General features: G+C 36.5%; 1 protein-coding gene across 2 annotated transcripts in view; it reads left to right on the plus strand.

Moving 5' to 3' along the window:
• The window catches only part of LOC100645946 (hemicentin-2), a 205,122-nt gene that overhangs the window by 181,255 nt on the left and 2,363 nt on the right, over positions 1 to 21,504 (plus strand). For both annotated transcript variants that reach the window (XM_003395723.4, XM_003395724.4), the window contains 2 exons: positions 15,035 to 15,283; positions 18,840 to 19,120. In XM_003395723.4, the coding sequence (XP_003395771.1) occupies positions 15,035 to 15,283; positions 18,840 to 19,120 (530 nt within the window). The remainder of the gene's footprint in view (positions 1 to 15,034; positions 15,284 to 18,839; positions 19,121 to 21,504) is intronic.

A 21,504-nucleotide genomic window follows, 5' to 3' on the forward strand; every position in this document is an offset into this window, starting at 1 on the left:
TTGATAATTATTTAGTTGCACATATGTATATTGTATCTGGTTCTATTTACCATGCATTTTCATTACACGTCATGTTTCTCCAACGATCAAATTTATCGTGTATCCGTTCCCAAGGAAATTGGCCGGAGCAAACGCGAATTCGTAGCGCGGTTTCGACTCCCGTGGGAATCACGGACAAAGACGTCACTGGTCCAGAGTATCGGCCTGTATGTTTGCGAAATTGCTCGTGGCGGATTCCTGGCGCGCCAGAGGCGTCTCGGTTATAATCGACTTTACCCTGGCAGCCCGTGGGACATAACAGAAAGTCGTTGGTAACATACGGTCACGGGGTTAACATTGGGTTAATTCAGTTTGCCGGCGATCTTCGGTGCGACCAACCGCACAGAGTAGGTGCCGACTATCATCCAATTCGCCTCTTCTCCTTCTTCGGCCTTACCACTCTTGGCAACCCTGTTCCTCCTTCTCCTAATTCCAACACGCCTGACTTTGCACCCTAGTCTGTCCGTGTGTAAGGGTGGCGAGCTGCAAATATTGATTTGACGACCGTAAGCCCGCGGCGTTGATTTGTCCGAACGACACGGCGGCTGCGGAGCCGTCGCAGCCAATTTTCGGCCTCTTTGCTTTGTCCTCGTTTGTTGGAACGCCATTGGGGTCAATTCTTCGAGAAAGTCGTCGCAGCACCGCCCTTTGTGCCGCTCTCTCCGCGCATTCAGCGCTTCTATTCTGTAGCTTCTCCGAAGCTTCCGTTCGAAACACACTGGCTAACTTGGAATGTTGGAACTGGCTACGTTGCCTTTGTAGGTGGTAGAATTTTTTCAGAATGTGAACAGAGTGTATTATATTTGAATTGAAATTGATATTAGTGTTGTGATCAAAAGTATCATGATACGACATAAATCAGTTTCGCGTTACAAGCGTATGAAAATTATCAAAGGGAGATTTCAAGAGCTAAGAATAGAAAATTGTAAAGATAATATTTGATCATTGTTTCCTAGAGTATATTCCTCTTGCTGGGCGTCAATTAGTATTATAATTCTTTTGCCAGAAATTAGTATTGCAATCGGCATTAATACCATTGTCAAATAAAGAACAATTCAGGAAGATTTCGTTTTAGAAATCCACGATTGTCTGTTGGTTGTCTAGCAGAAGCAACTAACTAGTAGAATGTATAACAAGATAGTCGAATTCTCTACGTATTATAGAATACGAGTCTATAATCTGCACGGATGCTACATTATCGTTGCTCTCTTATCAAAACCTCGTTTGCATGGTAATTGGGTTACTACGTAACATAGAGACAATAACTGTAATCGGTACAGATACTACGTCATATTATTTACCATTATTGCTATTTCTAACACCTCATTTACCTATATTTTTCAATTTCTGCATTTAACCGATATAACTTCGTATCGTCTCAATTCCAAGGGACAGCGAACATCTAATATCTCAACATTGAATTTGGCATTAAGATTCATTCAACGTGGGTTGAAATTCTTCTATGCGGAGGCTTCATCTTGGCAACCGAAAGACATCAAGCGTAATTCCCAAGGTGGAAAAACAAATGGCAGCCGAAACCTGCTCGCGTTCCTTGTCCCTATCTCCCTTATTCTATCTCTCTCTCTCTCTCTCTCTCTCTCTCGACTCAAGGCAACAGTACAAAACGAGTCGCGTTATGAAATGCGAAGGGATTCGAGGAGATTCTTTGTCAGTGGACAAAGACAATGCCGGGTAGACGAGCGGTTTCTCAGGTATCGAGGAAAAGGAACCCGGTTGGCCGTTAGGAAAGACGAAAGAAAAACGGCGAATCGAGCCGTGGTGGCGATGATGACGCGACGGAGCAAGGAAATGAGCGCGGAGAATGAAAACGCGAACGACGCGCGAACAGAATCGCTTCTCTCCATTTCATGGTGGTAGCTGTTGAACTAGCTCCAGCTAATCCATTAGGAAAATTAAGCGTGGGATAGGGCTTTCCTTATTCCTGACGGAGTAATGTATCCTCTGGTTCTTCTTTGTTAACCCCGCCCGACCTGTCGCGGATCGTGGAATAAGAAATAAGGCCGTCCCTTCTTTAAGCACACACCATGCTCCGTCAGCCAAGAAAAAGATAGAGGGAGGAACCATAGCCCTGGAGAGTGAAAAAACGAATAAGATATCGGAGATGAGGAAACGAAAGCAAGGTGATAAATAGTCATTCTCCCACGTCTTTTTCCGACCACCATTCTCCCTTTCATATCCAGTCGAGAACTATTCGAAGAACGCTTCTGTTTTGGCTCCTCAGACAAGCAATTTATGCAATTGCTTTTCTCTGAATATCGATAAATTTTATACTCCAAGAGCTATTGAAATTCGCACCGTAATTATTTCGCGATTTCCGTGTTATTTTTCTTTTCGCTGGAAATTAAATATTTTAATTGCTTGATTTCGATTCGAATGTTTGGTTTACTTTATTAAAAGGAAATTTAATATTGACAAATGCTTTTTAAAACGAATATTTTTCTACTAAATCTATTTATGTTTACGTTAAAAACCTATTTGAAATTTAAAATTCGATGAACTTTTCCATAACATATCAATTTATTTATGTATTTTCATACACGAGAAGAATTCTAAAATACTTCGAAAAATGTAAGACGCACTGCTCGAATCTTTATCAAGCTATTTGAAATTTAGATTTTATAGCAATTTCCCAAGTTTTAAGTGACTATTACTTTTAATACGTGAAACATGCAAAATTTGATATTTGCATAGCTCTTTATAACTCTTTAAATACCACTTATTTAATTTTCTTTAAATTTCACTTTGTATGGGAGCAAAATAATATTTGGAATTCAGATCGAAATTAAAATGGAAAAATTAAACGGAATATTGAGATGATAATTGAATTTTTACAATTGGAACACTGAAGTTATAAAAGCTATGATAATAATAACATTGAAATAATTTGCGATAATAATTACATTTCATAAATTTTATCGCTTTTTACGAAAAATTGATAAAATAATATTACCTACTAAGTTTAATTTAAAATATGACAGATTTAATGCGTTCTCGGCATAATGGTACATCTGAAATTAAAATCTATTCCGCAGCTGCTAACTTCTTCATAGAATACTAGTTACGCGATATTGTTCTACCGAAGCTGAACACCATAGTTCGCCAGTGAAGACCCTTAGGGCACCATACACAAGTAGATTCTATCTCATTACTCATCCAAGTTCCAAAAAATTTCGAAAGTACTTCCACATCCGTGCCAAAAACTACATTGAGAAAGAATTCTCCACAACCATAAAAATTCAATTCAAAGTGAAAGCTCCGTCCTCGACGTCGTAACAAAAATGGCAATGTGGTGAAAATGTGATATGATTTTCTATACAGATATAGAATCATGAAATCATAAAATCGTAAACATTGATTCTTTTTATTATACGTATATTTCCATTGAAATATAACAAAGTCATATAATTTCATGCTTTGACAATTTTATTTTATCGTTAATTTATGAAAAAAAGCGACTCATCTATGTGAAAATCAAATTGTCGAGTTGTATGAAATTATAGAATTTTATTCCGTGTTCTTTCTAGTATCTCCTATCACATAACTCTTCCATTATAATTTTTATGTCATCGAGTATTCTGATTTAAAAATTTCGGACGAAAATATTCCGGAAAAGTTGCTCTAGTTTTGAAAAATACTTACCAATGACGAAGGAAGGAAAGTGGCACGATGAGGTTTCTAAATTTCAAAGGAAAAGCTCCGCTCTATTTTCTAAAACTCATTTACCACTCCGTGCAACTTTTAATCATTTAAAAATTAAAAGAAAATTACTTGCCAGGATCTAGCATCCGTCGAGATCCGGCATCCAATTCAATTTTCTAAGTGTCTTAAAATTCGCTTCGCGGAAACTTTCAAAAGTTAGAACGACCGAATGCGATGTACTAAAGAAAAAGTTTATCAAAAGTTTATCCTAGATATTGTAACGTACAAATTTAATGTAATTGATTTTCACTAAAATATAGTAATAATTTACATCTAATAATACTTTTATCCGTTTCATTTCTCAAATTACTATCTTTAGTTACATTTCCTTTAGGATAGAATTAAACTATAGTAAATGTTTACCCAACAAAATACTGAAAATGAACATGACACAGAATATGCTAATCTTAGATTACTCTCTGAAAAACATTATCCATTGCATTAAGCCTCGATCTTCGCTGAGATTATGTTTGACACTTATTACAGGTTGAAAACAGTTATTCATGCCATATAGAAATTTTTTACTAATTTCACGTGTTTGTACTTAACATCTTGTAACACCTATATATGTATACTTTCGCATTTTCTCCAATTTTATCAATATAATCACGACGGTCGTGTCTCGTTACAATGCTAATTAAGTTCCGAGAACTTTCGTATAACGTACATAATATATTGATCAAGTTTTCTATGGTAACTATTTGAATACTTCCGTGAATTAGCGTACACCGTCTACGTAGTCTATCGAGTAAAATGTCAGAGGAAAAAGGAGATCGACGAGTTGAAAGCAACGCAACAGAAAGAAATCGTGCACGAAATCAGGAGCATCGAATCGCTGGCTGATAGAATAAGAAAAAAAAAAAAAAAAAGGAAAAAGAGAATCGAGTACCTTCAGGGTCGTTTCCCTGTTCTTGACTTAGCAAGATATCGATTTCGACCACGAACTCCTCGACAAGTTCCTGCATTTGCTCGGATAGACATTTCGATCGTATGCGCGCGGTGGTCGATTGTTTGGCCGGAAGCTAGCACGTGGATGGTTTTAGAATGCAATTCTTTCGAAATTGGTTTCGGGTTTCCGCGAGATTGCTTCGATTTAGGATGAATTGTCTTGACTGCCTTAAAGTCGCACGCTAGCATGCCCAACACTTCCGGCCAGCTTAGAACGCGGAGAAGTTTCGGCCAACTCGACGTCTGTGAAACTTTCTCGCAATAGTCTCGAGTATTCCGCGGAAGCGACATCTTGTTCTTTTCCATTCTCTTCGTTATGTTTACTTTATGAAGAGCAAACGCGAAACAAGATACAGGAAAGAAGCTTAAATCGATGTTATCGCGACAAAATTACGGTTTCAGTTCTAAGATCTTATTTCTAAGAAGCATTAAACTTCATTCTTGAACAGATAGATATTACGAAGATTTAAGCTGCGCTTTTGGATATTTTGTATAACTCGGAGAAGAAACGAAAAGTCCAAGGAGTAAATTTCTGAAGAATGTGAGAAATGTTCCTAGTACGTTTTAAAGATAAACAATCTTCATTTGCGACATTGTTAATTTTTATTTTTGTATTTATGGACCTATGCCTTAAGTTTCTTACGTATCTTTATATTCTTTAGTGAAATAAGTATTTGGTTAAATAAATTATCGATTAAAATAAATAAATCTTTAGCAAACGTTCGTAAAATGAAAAAGAACGCAATAACGATTCCTTTCCTTTGTTAAAACATATCATTCAGAGGACGTAAATTCTCCTTGCATGACACACAATTAGGAAATTATTAAAACCTTCGAGAATTTTATTATCTGCTTGAAGATTATTCGTATTCGAATACTTGCTATCAAATAGAAATAAATAATTTTATCCCTATGTTCCAAATCTATTCTGACACTTGTGTTACTACAATGCTTTTTCTTTATCGTATATCGTTATTTCGTTTCAAATTTCAATTCAGATTTTTGGTAAACTGCTTAATATTAAGGTAGGTGGGAATACGATAGATTTGAAAATCAAGCTACAAACTAAAATTTAAGCCATCGATAATTACGAGAAGCATGCGTATTACGAAGTTCGGCTGTCAGACGCGTAAGTCACTTTTCGACACGAGAATGTTCACTTCGTCTTCTGAAATACGAATTACCATTGTCGGTTAAATGTATACACGGTGACGAGAGAAGCAGGCTGCGCGTCGAGCTCCCATTTTTCTTCGTGTCTTTTGACTGTCAGGGCGTGCAGCATTCCGAAACCATCCAGCAGAAAAATTCTCTTTCTGGAGGAGTGTTGACAGATAGCTTAGATGACAGTTGGCATCTGTCAACTCTCCAGAAGGGTTGCATAATGATTTCAAGTGCATACACTTGCATCGTAGTTTCCAACGCACGGTTATCCACGCGTTTCGCTTTACTAGCGTGCCGTGACTGCATTGTTTATGCAGGCGGAACAAAGTGCATGGTCAACACGAAGTTACGACAAGGTGAGTGTCTTAAGTGTATTCAAATTCCATCCTGAAGAAGTTGCACTCATAAAGGAACGAGGAGCTGTCCTCTTAAAATTCCTAGACATTTTCAACCTTATTTACTGTTGCCCTCTGTTTACCGTTTTAAACTTTCCAATGGCTAAAAGAAAAAAGAATCAACCGATTAAGACTGGCGCACTGTATCCTTCTGCGATTAAATTCGTTGGAACTTTATTGGCTTTTAACTCGTTCACTGGCGTGCCTTGATGTATTACTCGAAGAATTTTTAAAGACAAGATTAATTAGATCGAGGTCTTTTTTTGTGGGGTTCTGAAGAATTGTGGTGATTATACAAAAGTAATGTGAAATGAGATTTATTAATATAGTAGACGATCGACTACTTAAATTACTTTAAATACTTTTTTCATTTTTATGAAATGTATATTTGCACAAAATATCTTTTAGTTTCTGTGTAGATTTTCGTATCTTGTATCAAACTCTATCAAATATCAACAAGATTGTCGAAATATGTTTCATATAAGACACATAATATATTAATAAAAGTATTTATAAATATTTCTTATGAGTGTTCAAATAATTTAAATAGCCATAGTTTATCTCTTAATAAAAAGAATAGAAAAGAACGAATGAAAAGTTCTTTTTAAATACGATGGTTATTTCTCCGTGAAATATACGAAAACTGAAACACGAATTGCCAGAGGAGCCAGTTGTTAGAAATGTGCTCCCATAATCTTCCGCTTTTTTCGCCCGTTCACTCCTATCCCGAAATAAATGCTGCGGGATCGTAAAGCTCTTTGCGAATATGTCCGTTTAAAATTGCCAGCTCCTACGAGCAGCGTATCATCCAGAAAAATATATAGAGCCCGAAGATTCGTGCAATGAGATATTTCGTTCTGAATGATAATAAGTGTCGTTTAGCGAAATTATTATTAATTATTAACGCCATGAGAGATTTTCGACGATAGTCGGCAAACTATTCAAGAGAGCGAGATGGGAAAAAGATGCCAAATGGGGCGACGTCGCGGTGCATTGAAACGACAACTTGACTTTGTTAAGACGAAACAGACTAATTAAGATATGAAATGAAGATCGACGGCCTCGGGAATAATCAAGCAATACACGGTGTTGCACGCAATTGGACCAAGACATACACTATCGTTCATAAGTATTTGGCCACCTGTACGGTGGATCCCTGACACGACGAAAAAATTACGGCCTGGTACATTTACAACGCGATAAACGCTCTGTACAATAAATGCTTTAAATAAATTTTGACATATTTGTCGACTTTTTGGTTTGAAAAATATGCGCCCATATAACGAGGAACGCATTCCTGCGCTGTACGTTTCCATTGTATCTTTTTGAACTATAAGATTCTCGTGAAGCAGGCATCTACTACAGTTCGATTCAAGTAAGACGAAAAACAAAACAATAAATTTCGAAATTTTTAACCTTTCTTCATTTCGGAAAAGAGAACAATAGGCCATATAAAAAAGAACACGAATCACTAAATGTGTCGAGGTTGACTGATAAAAGAACGAGTAGATGAATTTGTAATAGAAAAATATATTGAAATAAATAAGGGTATAAGTATAAATATAATGTGTACTGATCCAGATTATTACTGTTATAGTGTTACAATACAATAGAATTGATAGAGAACACGTACATATATTTATAGCAAAGAACATTACCAAAAAGGTTAACCTTGTAGCTGTAGCTAAAAACTACAAGAAACAACAATAGAAATCTTATAGCTCTTTTGTTTCTATACCTTGTAACCCAAAACATAATTTGGACCTCTCCTTATTTAGAATATTTTTTTGTTTCACTAAATTCTATTCTCTTCGTAACAGCTGTCTCCAGGTGATGGGTATACAAAAGAAAAGGTATAGAGTTTTTCTTGAAGTAATTACTTCGACAAAATATAAGACTATTACAATATTTTATCGATTGCTTATTCTCCTTTTCTGTAAATATCGATACTTTTCAATGTTTCATTAAAACTCTCATTCGTGCTATCTACCTACGATAGTACAAAAAGTTATAAAAATCCAGAAACATCACGACATATGTATTCCCCAGGATATTTGTTCTTCTATCTGCAGCTGGCTTTCCCTTTGGCTGTACGCGAAAAGATAGTTGGTTCATTATTAAGGAATACTTTCAATATTTAAAGTTGCTGCCTAAATATTCAAAGGAGGCGATACGGAAAGGCGGTAGAAACGTAGTAGCACGCAACGCAAGCTACATTACCGCTGGATATATAAACGTCTATCCTAAGTATTTCGTGCGTGTTTAGCCGGTTATTTCTCCTATAAAAGGCAGTCCTGGCAGTAACATGCGTTGTTGTTACCGTTGTTGTTATTACCTCGTAGTGGTAGTAATTTCCATCAGTCGTTACTGCAACCTAGTAGCAGGTATATCAATATTTGGCAACAGTTGACGTGGTGGTACCTATTCCCCGTCGTTGCTTCATTATTTGCTCTTGTTTCTGTCACAATTAGTAATGGGACGGTAGGTTGGCGGAGCTCACGAGTTCCAACGCAAACAGTCCAGGAAACGTATTTAAGCTAGCTGAGTATGTTTGGTTCACCAATGGGAATAGTTGAGACACCAGTCTTACGACTCCTATTCTACGGTTAAACTTGAAGCTCATTTAGACTGTTTCAGCAGATGGGGAACACGGATCGTCGCTGTGATTTCAGATGGGTGATTTCTTGCAAGCGTCGTGCTAGCAAAATAATCGCGGGATGCGTTATGATTTATACCGAATCCTCTGAATCTCTTTTTTCCGCATGGAACATGGATATTTGTTTTTGAATTGTGTGGAAAGGACGTTGAATCTTCTGACATTTTTTCCTATTGCAGAAAGGAATGAAGTAATGAAGTAATAAGATAACTATTGTCAGAGAATAATCGAGGAGTTAGTTAGAGAAATTTTATTAATAAAATCGTTCGTTCACATAAATCTAGTCTAATAGCAAAACTAAAATATACAGATATTATTCTAAATTCTGGCAAATGAACAAATAAAAGTTAGGAACAAATAAAATGTAAAAGCGTATGGTATGTGGTATAGTGAGTAAACCCGTATCAATCGTGTTGTTAAGAATTTATATAGTGACTTTTACATGGAAAATAGTCTGGTGTTATTTATGCAAACATATATAAAACGCAATTTTTGTACGATCAGATCCAGAAGCGACTGAGCGCGATAGGTTAATGCATCGATAAATTAAGAAATTTATATTTATTCGTGCTGTACAAATTACAGGATGAAATCGTCCAACGTTCATAACTCCGGCTAATGGATCAAACGAAAATATTCATGCATCGCTATGAAAAGCTAAATAAAAGAGAAAAATATCGTCCAAAGAGAAACGTTAAAAGTATCAGATAACGATCGTCAAAAGTTGGTTCTGTCCTTGGGTAGAACGATTTATGTTTTATTAATTGCGTGTTAGCGTACACTTTGTGTATATTGTTCTACAAATATATGATTACAATCAACGCGTTAATCAACCATTTTTATCGTTAATACAAATAACGACTTATCTTTCGGTATATCTGAGAACGTAGTGAAGGTTATGGCTCATCTAGACAAGATCCATTTGGAATCGCGGGCGTTACAACATATTCTTCTTGGCGCGTACGTCTGAGCAATTTCGCCGTTGCCATTTTCCACAGCAATCGATTAATCTGCCGTCGAGCTGGTTCCGGTGCAGGGATATCGGGATGGGAGTGGCGAGCAACCAATTTCGCGGCGGAAAAAGTTTAATTACAGTGAACGTTGGTGACATATTCCGGTGTAAACACGTCTGTACAGCGCGCCAGTAGAGAAAGACAGTTCGACGACTCTTCTCGAGGTAGAATTCTTCCTCGATGGTGACGCGCCGCTCGCTTGATCACCGGATGTCGTTTCGTTATCGTTCTACCCTTTTGCTCATCGTTGCTCCTCTTTTTATCTTGTACACACCGACTGCCGTTCGCTAGGTGGAGTTTAAATTGGTCCGCTTTCTGCCGGCAATCAAAGTCTAATCAAACTTTAACGAGTATCACGAATGCTCCCTGGACGATCGTCCAGCTCGGGAATTCAACGCCGGCTCGATCTGCGACAGTATAGTCGGCAAGGGTTACGCTGGATTTACGGCTCTTTTAAAAATTTCAACGATCAGCCGACAACGTTGAATATAGGCAGATGTATGTCCCGACCGCTGAATTAAATTTTACCGATAGGTTTCGTTCCCCTTTTTTCCACTGACAATGAGACCACGTCCATTCAACCGAAGTATGATTAAACCTTAAAGTATCAAATTCCGTCGCGTTATAGAAATTTTTATAGTTCGCTATATTCTTCTCTATATAGTTGCTGAACATTGTGGTTTTATTCACAAGTACTATAATTACTATTAATACGAAAGACATTAATAATTAATTATCGTACAATGGTACTTAATAATATTTAAACGATATTATGAAATTTGATTATTTCCAGAGGATGCTTTACGTTCCGAACAATGCACGGCGCTAATTTTATCGGTAGATTTGTCTTGAAACATATATTTAAGTTAAACAATGTCGTTGCGCGGCTTCGATTCAATTTATTTAATGCGAAGTCCTTTGTGAAATGATATTTAAATGACCGATGAAAATGATCAGATAAAATATTCCTCGTGTATGTATATATTTCTCCTATATAAAATGTAACTATCCTCGAAGTTCCTGGAGTATGTTATTATAGATTTTTGATCCCTTTCAAGTAGAGAGTATTCTAATGCAAATTTTAAACCTTTTTCTGCAATACCATAACCAAAAATTTAGCTATGTTCGTCGTAAGATTGTTGAAATACGTTTGAAAAGGTATTGAAGTACTTAGAGTAATAACTGCGAATTCCTCGGATCAATCATAACTGGATTTCTCTTTTAATTCGGATCATTTTTTGATTCTTACGTTAAGGAAATATCGGGCCAATGTTTAAGTGTGATACGTGTAAATGAAGTCATTAACATCTTCATAATCGTAAAATTTAGTGGTCAATTCCCTATATTTACGACTTTGAAATAATAAAATTGCGCAAAATCATGTAGAAATTACTTGAGTTAAATATAATACCTTAACATTAACATGCAGTTAAAGTTTTATTTGCAAAAACGAAATATAATATGCCCAATATAAAAATCACTTTATTTATCGAATAATTATTTTTTCTCGGATAAAATATCGCCACTGTTCTCAACCTATCATCGAATAATAAATTCAATTACATCAACTACGAATTAAAGTTTCTAAAAATTCTTTTCCTTTAGGTAAAATAATGTGACGTCAATCACAATCTTTTTCGTGAAATTAAAGTTCACTCGAATTGAAAAATACGTATTTCTTGATATTTGCTTTGACCAGTGCTTGCAGCTGATAATTGATATATTAAAAATAAATGATTTTCGTAATTTTCGACGCTATTTTTGAAATGATTCTTTTCGTATGAAGGCACGACGATTGAAATATAACATTTCACTGAACTCTTTCGTATCGTCGCTCGTACTGCGACTCTTTATTTACGGCTATTTTCGTTCGCATTTATTTCGGCCCGCGAGCTATACGCGAATTTATCGATTTCATTTCATGAAGTTTTAAAACGTACTCTCGCCGAACAAAAAGGTGCAATGAATGCGAAATTTCCATGAAAATGAGAGGGATGTGGTTTGAAACCTACATGCACCTGGGTAGGGATGCAGTGGAAAAACCAAACTGTTTATAGAATTCAGCGTTTTAGCATTAAATATTTTTATTATATCAATTAATGTTGTATAATTTTATAATTATCAATCATATTATTTCCCGAGATTCTTTTATTTATTCCTTATGTTTGTATTATTTATGTTTTGTGTTCATAATATAAAATAATATTCGCAAAATTATTCGCCTGTATAAATTACTTGGTATATTTTATGTAAAATTACGCGGCAATAGAAAAAACACAACTCGAGATCTGTTTTCAATAAACGTCGTTATATTCTGCAACGATGCCATAATGATACTCAGCAAGAATGATACTTGTGGAAAAATTAGCGTACCTAATAGAACAACTTTCAACACGAATTAAATTTGCAAAAATTCCCAATAAACATATCGATATTAACATCTGTCTAACCAAAGCGTTTGCCATCTACGAGAGCTGTATAATGATTAATAATATTTGCAGGAACGGTAATAAAAATTGATCGAATGTTTTCACAATGAACTGAAAGCAATCAAGTTTTTTTCATCGCGGTATTAGCGCGCGGGCAATGCCTATGAATACTTCCCAATTAATGGCTAACGAATAATCCGTTCGCTTGATAGTGAGCAAACACGCCGCGTAACGAAACCAAACAGCCTTATTAATGCCCGGCTAGCAAACATTTTCGCGCAAACACCAATTAGCAGACACGATAGCATCGAAGGCGCTGGGAAAAATCGGCGCGGAAAAATCGATAAGGGCGAAAGCGAACCGATGCCTCGTGCGAAACGGACACCGGCCGCTTAATAATTTACAACGATTACGCGCGCCACGCCGGAACAAAATTTACAACGCGCGACATCGGCGCGACTAGCTTTAAACGGCTTCTAACGGCTGATTTACGATTCAACCCCCTGCAGTGACGCGTGCACACGCTTCCATGTATCCGCATGCACCAGGCGTACAAAAGCCGGATGCTGAGTATCAGTCGCGTTGCGTGCCGAAAGAAATGCACGTAAGAATTTCTGTCGCCTCGTTCTACGAAGATTTGTTTTAGTCTTTGTAACGTTTCTCTCGTGCATCGATATATGACGGCTGTGAGGGTTTTAATTTAAAGTGAACAGATTTTAAGTAGAGAAAGTCTGAACGCGTTCAATACGAAGTCGATGGAAGAAACGTGCGTGTTTGAGCGACGGCTGCGTTCAAGCATATTCCAATCGATAATATGATGTATACTGTTGTCCTTAGAATTTTCATTGCTCATCTCGTTTTTTTAGTTGACAAAATTATATTTCATTGTGTATTGTGTATAGAACAATGCAGAAGTTCATGCGTCGTTATAGGGCAGAAGAATTTATTTTATTGTTTGTAATGTTTTTAAAGTTGAATCGTATTTTGTATTCCGAGAAATGGGCATAAGGATCATGCTGTATTATCTGATTATACATAGACGATGCTGTGCTTCAACGTTGGTAGAAATGAGTTATACGCGTTGTGTTTCAAGAGAAATCGAAACAAGGATTTGCGTCGTGACATCCGGAAGATTCATTTTAATTTTTGTAATATTTCTAAGGATCAACAGCATTTTGTATTCAGAGAAGTGGACACAAGGATCACTCTTTGTTATGTGAATGGGCGGTGCCCTATTTCAACGATTTCGTTCTAAATCAACATTCTCGCTTACCAGGAAATCGCGTTGAAATTGTTAGTTTTCCAACGGATACTTTCACTGTTTTTTTATTAAACTCAATCGAATTTTATGCCATTTTTATAAATACTATTAGTTTTGTAATATTCGAAGATATATTTTATTTTTGATGCTACAAATTCGTAATAGAATACAAGAGGAGCACCGTTGTAGTCTTTTATTTTTGAATGATATCTTACTTTAAATTGAACTTAAACATTTTCTTGATACAAATATTTCGTCGTTTTCTTTCTTAAAACGGTAAGAATCGACCTTTGTTTAAATGCTAGCACTATTTTTCAAACAGCGTACTAAATCGTGAAAGCCTTTCAAAAAGTTATTGCCATTCGTCTGCAAGCAGATTAACTTTGAGCGATAACATTTCTTTTAACAGTCACAAGGTTTAGAGATAGTCGCATCGAATAATTAAAGCGGGACACTGTACGTGTACTACGGCTGAACTGCAATAGCAGCGTAATTGACATACCTTCGTTAATTATCCTTCTGCTTATTAAGCTGGCCTATCCTAGAAAGAGCACGAGTGGGAATAATGATGCGGTTGAAAATAGAGGATCGTGCTAAGTGTCTGGATAACATAAAAAAAGTGCCAATACATTTACACATTGTTTAGAAATATTTTATTGCTCCAATGTTAGATATATCTTTGAATTAAACTTAAACATACGATACATATGTAAAAATCTTGTATGAATATATAACGCGTGTCGCGTGAAACATTCTGAAATTTCATTAGCATTGTAGTAGGGCACGACATTCGCGATTATGTTGTTAATTGAAATAGGATTAGAAATATACACGAAAGGTACAAGATATTTTAAGTATACATTTCATAAAAATCACAAAAGTGCTATTATCCATTCGGTAGATCGATCTCTAACATTCATTATATGTTTAAGATGGCTGTTTATGTCGTATACTGTTTTGTTTGTATTTTTTTGTAATAAAATTTGCTACTAATTACATATTTGTAACAAATATCTTGCAACTCTTATACTCGACGCAGGTTGTCAATCTTGTTTTATATTTTATCAATATAATCATGATTATAATCTCGTTACAGTGATAGTGAATTTTCAAAATGTTTCGTACAGCGCGTGTATTTAATATATTCGTAAAAGATTGTCATATATGCTGGAATTGTTTCGCGAGCCAGTGTATCCCAAAAAGACGAACAATACCGATAGATTTAGCGATGTCTGCCGACAAAATCGGATCGTCGGTGGCGAGATCGCAAGGGGTAGAAAAAGGGTGAGTGGGTGGATGTATCACGAGGTAAAAATATACTTGCCGCAATAACCGAGAAGCAGGGACAAAACAGATAGGTAACCCGATGGAAGTTCCGCCTGATCGAGCATTTTACATTGCTGCCATGACAGGGAACACGGACGCATCAATGTTGAACCCGTTGCTGCTGGGCCTGGCAGCAACAGCGACCCTTTTGGCCCTGGCTGTAGCTGGAATCCTGATGGCGCTCTACCGGAAGCACTCGAACGGTCGGCCCGGAAGTCCAAAGCACGCTCCCATCGTGTGCGAGCCACCTAATGCAGGTGCAACTACTCCGGTACACCCCCAGACCAAGCAGGCGGTCGATGACATCGATCCGGACATCATACCCAACGAGTATGGTGAGTCTACGGCTTTCCGATTGTTCGAAACGTTCGCTAAACTATGGCCTTCGTGTACACAATGCGGCCATACAGACCAATACATATACAGGGTGATTTTGAAGTAACGCTACTTGCAACGGGAAAGAACGTGATTCTTCGGACAAAAATAAATCGAAGATATAAAATGACATTTTTCCATGTTTGACGTTTTGTTTCCGAGAAAATCGGCTTTGAAAAGCTGTCAGGTAGACTTCAGTTTAATTAATTATCGCCTGTACAGAAGCGAAGACTCGGCAGGAGCTTATCCTACGGGTGAAAATATGTCGAGAACGTATAATAAAGTTTTTTCGTTCGACGCCTTGTTCTTGAGAAAATGAAATTTGAACCATGATCTTGGAATCACCATGTGGACTAAACCAAAATATAGGTGTCTTTTATTACAATTAAAATCTTACATTTTAATATGGTTTAACAGGTTGAAAAAATCGGTACAAGTTATCCCATGACTCAAAATGAAACCAACATCCTTGAAGATTTGTCGAGTATGAGCAAACTTGGCTAATTTAATTTTTCCTATTTTTTTTTTTATATCAGTAACAGAGAGTCTATTTATGACAATTATTTGTTCCTAGTCTGTGGATCGTAATGAGAAGCTGTGATTAATTAGAGCTTCTTGTCAGCAAACAAAAATTCAGTTCAAAAGGGTCGAACGTTGTTACAAAATCGTGAGTGGAAATGTTCGACTATGCTATACCCAAAAGCTGAAAACCTAAATGCTTGAAAACAAAGGATGGATTCAGTGTTTGTATCGTAAAGCTAGGTACAATGGTCCTATTCACTGCAAACATTTTTTCTGTCCAAAAGAAAGAAAAAATATACACGAAGCACAAAGTTCGCCAAATAAACTAGATTTGGCAAATATACGCCTAAGGTTAGAAAAAGAATTCTTGTTGCTGAACTGGTTAAAATGTACTTTTATCTGTTTATTTCGTTGGTTGTTTAATTGCTCGTCTTCGCCACGATTGATAGCCACGATTCGCGTAACTGGAACAATCGCAGGTCGATTATCGTACCGCTTTCGTGTGCCTGTACTTATACCTCCGTGTGCCTCCAGATCGTGCAATTTCTTGGATTATCGACGTGGCCCGCTCTATTTTTGTTTCAATTGTTCATTGAGAATCGTGGCTATTTTCAGTAGAGTTAAAAACAAATTTCATGGATTCCTTTAATCCTGCTACGTGTACTGGGTCAGGACGTGATAAAAGATGCTTAGGATGTCGAGTTAGAAAGACCAATTTTTGCTTTGAATAACCGCTATTGCTGTAAACTTCTAATTCTGTATTTTCTTTTTCATGATTAATATATCACCCGGAGTAGAAAAATGTATTATTCAATTGTTGAAATTTACTACCTATTATTTTAAAACTAGGATAAAAAAAAAACGATAGCCATTTCCAATTATTTTGTAAGTAGATAAATTAAATATATTCGCTTCTGTACAGGCGATAATTAATGAAATTGAAGTCTATTTGACAGCTTTTCAAACTCGATTTTCTCGGAAACGAAGCATGAAAGAACGTCAATTTATATATTCGATTTATTTTTATCCGAATAATAACTTTTTTCCCCTGTTACAAGTATTAAATATTACTTCAAAATCACCCTGTATATGTATATACGAGAATATAAATTTAATATTCCACTAAAAGATAACGCATACAAACACACACACACACACACGTGGAATCTTTATTTTTCAAAGAATTAATTGGGATACGACACTCCTGCCCCGTAGGACATATTATGTTTTTTCAGGCCATAATCTTCGGATGAAATGAAAATTTCAGAAAGATTTTTTCACGCGATGATTGTCCTGGACAGATTATTATCGTTTCATGGAATCGTTATTGGTTTTGAAGTACCGTGTCTCTCTTCCTCGTTAAATCGCTTGATTGAAAGTGGAAATTCCGCGGTTTATTCGTTTCGGTTGCAATTTACCAGTTGCAAAACATTTATAGAGTTACATATCATCTGTCAAATACCGAGCTTTTTTCTTATCACATTCTGTCTCCGATAGATCGTTTGAAATAAAAGAAATAAAAAATGTAGAAGGTAGAACGAGTAGATAATTATATTTTGTTTGAAATATTTAGATACTTAACCTAAATTTCATTAAGATAATCGGCACTAGATTTTTCCATCTCTATTTCAAATAAAATTTGCCCAAGTCCAATGTAAATGTACAATTTCGTTCTTTTAAACTTTGTCATCTGATTTGAGTTTTAATCATAAACACGCTTGCTTTCTATTTAAGCTCTGATTCACGGTATAATTTTGGTTTAATTTTGGATAATTCGTTGATCGGACGGAAGAAAAGATCGATAAAGGTATGATAGTGTATTGTCGTTTCTTTCTATTCAAATTCCCGGGAATGTTAATAGCGAATGCTTTGGCGTTCTTTTCCCATCAAAGATATTTCCGCGTCGCGTAGCAATGAATTTCGAAATGCATTGTCAGGTTAAATTGGTACGCTTCAATACACATTAATAGATCGGAAATGCAATGCCTTTATCCACAGTGAATAGTGATCAATGTGTGCTCATCAAACTTCTACATTATTATCTCAGCATTAACGTGGGCGAACGCAAACGCACTGTCCGCCGCGTCGAAAGCTTTGACGCGCGATACGTCGAAAGAAAAATGAACGAAGCAATAATAACTATTTCTCCTTAAAATGTAATAGTCTGAAAGTATTCTTTTCTTTCGGTTTCAATTTCTTTCAATTTCTTTGATCTATTTCCTCTTTGTTTGAAGGAACATGATAGAGAATGATGTGAATTTAGATACCTCCGATATTTAAAATATATTCAATTCCATTAAGTAAACGAGTTTATAGTAAATAATCATTGTTTTACAATTACTTAGGTCCTTGTTGTTAATAATACCTTATTGATATTGCAACTAGATATAGGATCTGAATATATTCCACGCAAATAATTATAATTAAAGCGATGTGTTGAAAATTGATAGCTATATGTATAGTATAATCGTGTTTTCATTTCAATCGAAGTCAACATTAGTTTTAGAAGCATTTGCGTGCATTTGGTGGTTGCGAAAGGAAGTAAAATCATAATTGGTAATATCGTGAATACATAGTACGCATAAGTGTAACATTGGTTCTATTCTTCGTACTTTAAATATCGATGCATTCGGATTTCAATAATTTTTTACCATCTTTCCTCCGCTTTATTTCATTAAATTTCCTCTAACGCTACCAACATCTCACGGAAATTGTTTTCTGTACGTCCTTCAAAGAGAAACAAATGGAATTGAATCGTATGACCAATAAGCTGTTTACTATCGAGAAATTAACTCAGTACGTCGCTATATAGAGAAATATAATTTTCTATTTTGAAAAATGGCATATTAGATAAATCTAGCGCTGCTTGCGAACTTCTTTGTCCTGTTGTAACGTATTGTATCGTACGCGGAGACCATTCTCGTCTAGATTTAATCGACTAATCTGCTTAGTGGATGCGCGACTTTGCATGGCTTCGTTCGAATCTGTTCACAGAGAGAAGACCTCTAACGTATACTCCGATATATAAGACACCGCCTCAACGAAGAAAGAAAGATCGAGTTATAGACGAGGCGATCTCGCCAGAGAAAAGGCCGATCGTGCAACACGGTTTAGATCTACCACCGGATCCAATGTTGACCGATTGTCTGCCAACGCCGACCATAAATTATCCCCAAAACCATGTATCCCAAGCGAATACTTACAGTAATCCACCCACTATGGCGGACTTCAAGCAGATGGCAATGGACGCTTACAACCAGCGAAACAACCAAAATGTGAGATTTTCAAGAATATTTTCGTAATATATATTTCAAGTCAAAGTGACAATGAAGTTTAAACGGATCGTTGTCCAAGCTTCAATAATATCCAAATTTGAAGCATCGCATCTATGTATTGAGGATAGTAAAGGATAACGAATATATATTTCATATCCATCGATCTGACATAAAGAATGAAACTTTTACGATGCTTTGAAAGAATAGTTCCGCATAGAGTTAATTTTATTAGAAGTTATATTCATACAGCAGCAATCTAGGAGAAGTTAAATATTTTACAGTAGAAACATATCTCGAAATTAATTACAACACCGAAAATAAACGTATAATTTTTGAAACTGCAGCGTTGATATTAACCTTACAATCGTGATAGTGGATTCCACTAAAAGTATAGATTTCTTTACTCGATTTAAGCTAAATTTCCTCGAAATTGTTCGATAGAGGCTACTTCTTTGAGGGAACAATTCACGAACCCTCATTCTTATAGGTAGTAGGACAAGAAACGAGATGACAGGTAAACGAATATACAAGCGAAAGAAGAAGCATCTGCGATATCATACAGATTTCATTCCTTTCCAGTCTATTGTTTTAATAGCGTTTCACTCATATTCCCTGGTGCCGAGAGATGACAAAAATGGCGTAGAAGCAGAATAGGCGATATCCCGGAAGCGGAACTAATCGATGAGTCCCGTGGCCATATAAATCATTCCGACAATTAGCCCCGTAAACTCATTACGGTCTGTAAATTTAATCGGGTGCCTTTTTTAGCGATATCTAATAGAGTGTATTTAGTCGAAGCCGTTTGATTAATGAGAAGCAATTAACGCTTCCCCTAGCTACCGAAGAGAGTAGAGAGGAAGAAGTGGAAGGTCGTAGGGGAAACTAGCGAATTACCGAACGAACGATCGATAAAACGTGATACAATATTCAACAGGGAGATCGCGTTCCTTTTTTTCGCCGGAGGAAGTAATACAATCGATCCTCTTTCGTCGACGCGATTTCTCTTCTTTATCGCGACCGGTCTTGCCTCTCTTTTTCTTCTGTATAATTTCTACTCTGTCTCGCATAGCCAAACCGACAAGGTTGTTTTAAATATTCGAAGTTTCGAAGACGACCACAGGAGACCTAGGGCACGAGCCAAGAAAAGGGATCGCTCGTTTTAATATGCGGCAGTCTTCTACTTTAACTTTTCCGGTTTAGCGAGGCCTTGGGTTATCTGTGCTTTCGCCAGTTTAATTACATCGAAGTTTCCTCGATAATTCGAGAGGTTCCGATGCGCGTATATAACTCGTCTTGAACTCGACTTCAGTTTCCTTTCGACACTGGTCGCGTTCCGTTGAGTGTCTGAATAATTTTAATACCGATTCGAACCAGTCCCCCATCCAGCCACCATCTACACCATTACTTCGTCGTTCTTTTCATTAACCGATCCCGATATTCCTCCTGGATGTTTTCGTTTCACTGTTTTTGTTTTCCTCGGAATTACGTAGCCGGCCGCGGTTTTCGATTATTTTCAACCTCGCTCCGCGCGTTCGTTCCCCGTCAGCTCTTCCATTATTAATTCCAACCCCGAATTTGCAATTTTCACAAGTATCGATACATTTGCATTTACCGTTTTTCTTTTTCCACCCTCTTTCTTCCTCCCTTTGTAGCCTCTCTCTCTTTCGCTCGTCCACTCGCATTTCACGCGGCTCTATCGCAAATCGGAAGTTTTCGTTATTTTCCAAACGAATAGTTTATGCAGCTTCTGCAATACGATATAGATTTTATTGATCTCGAGATCCGATTTAACGTATCTGATTTTTGCGCTAATGATACGGTTATAAGCGACGCTAAATTATACACTCGCGGTGTATGTAAATTAAACATTTTTAATATGTGATTTGAACTCGAGGAACTGCAATTTTGAAGTAAATTTTTGTAGCTTAATTGAAAAAAGAAATTGGAATCGGTATCTATCTGCAGTATATTTGGAAACAACAGTTGGCATCGTTTTACTTGGCTCGCCTTTGGTATATTTTGTTATAAGTTACACTGAAATTAACGAGTTTTAAACGCGCAATTTTGAAGATGCAAAAGCGTGTCCTTTCTCTGTTTTTATAAAATAAACGCGATGCATTAATAAGTAATCATTCATAAAAATTAAATCCATTTATCGTCAATTTTAAAACTGCTTTGGAATGGCTTTTTGATATATTAAATGAAAATAGAACGCGTTGATGCAATATGGTAACGTGCAAACTCAATTAACATTGAAAAAACAAGTTAGAAAAAGCACGTTTACCTTTCAGAAAAGTCTCTAAGGACGCGAACTAACCTTCCGTAAAGCATTTAACGTTTTACGTTCTCGACGCAATTAACTGAAACTCAATTTTAAAGAATGT

This window comes from Bombus terrestris, chromosome 5, assembly GCF_910591885.1.
Source record: "Bombus terrestris chromosome 5, iyBomTerr1.2, whole genome shotgun sequence".
Lineage (NCBI taxonomy): Eukaryota > Metazoa > Arthropoda > Insecta > Hymenoptera > Apidae > Bombus > Bombus terrestris.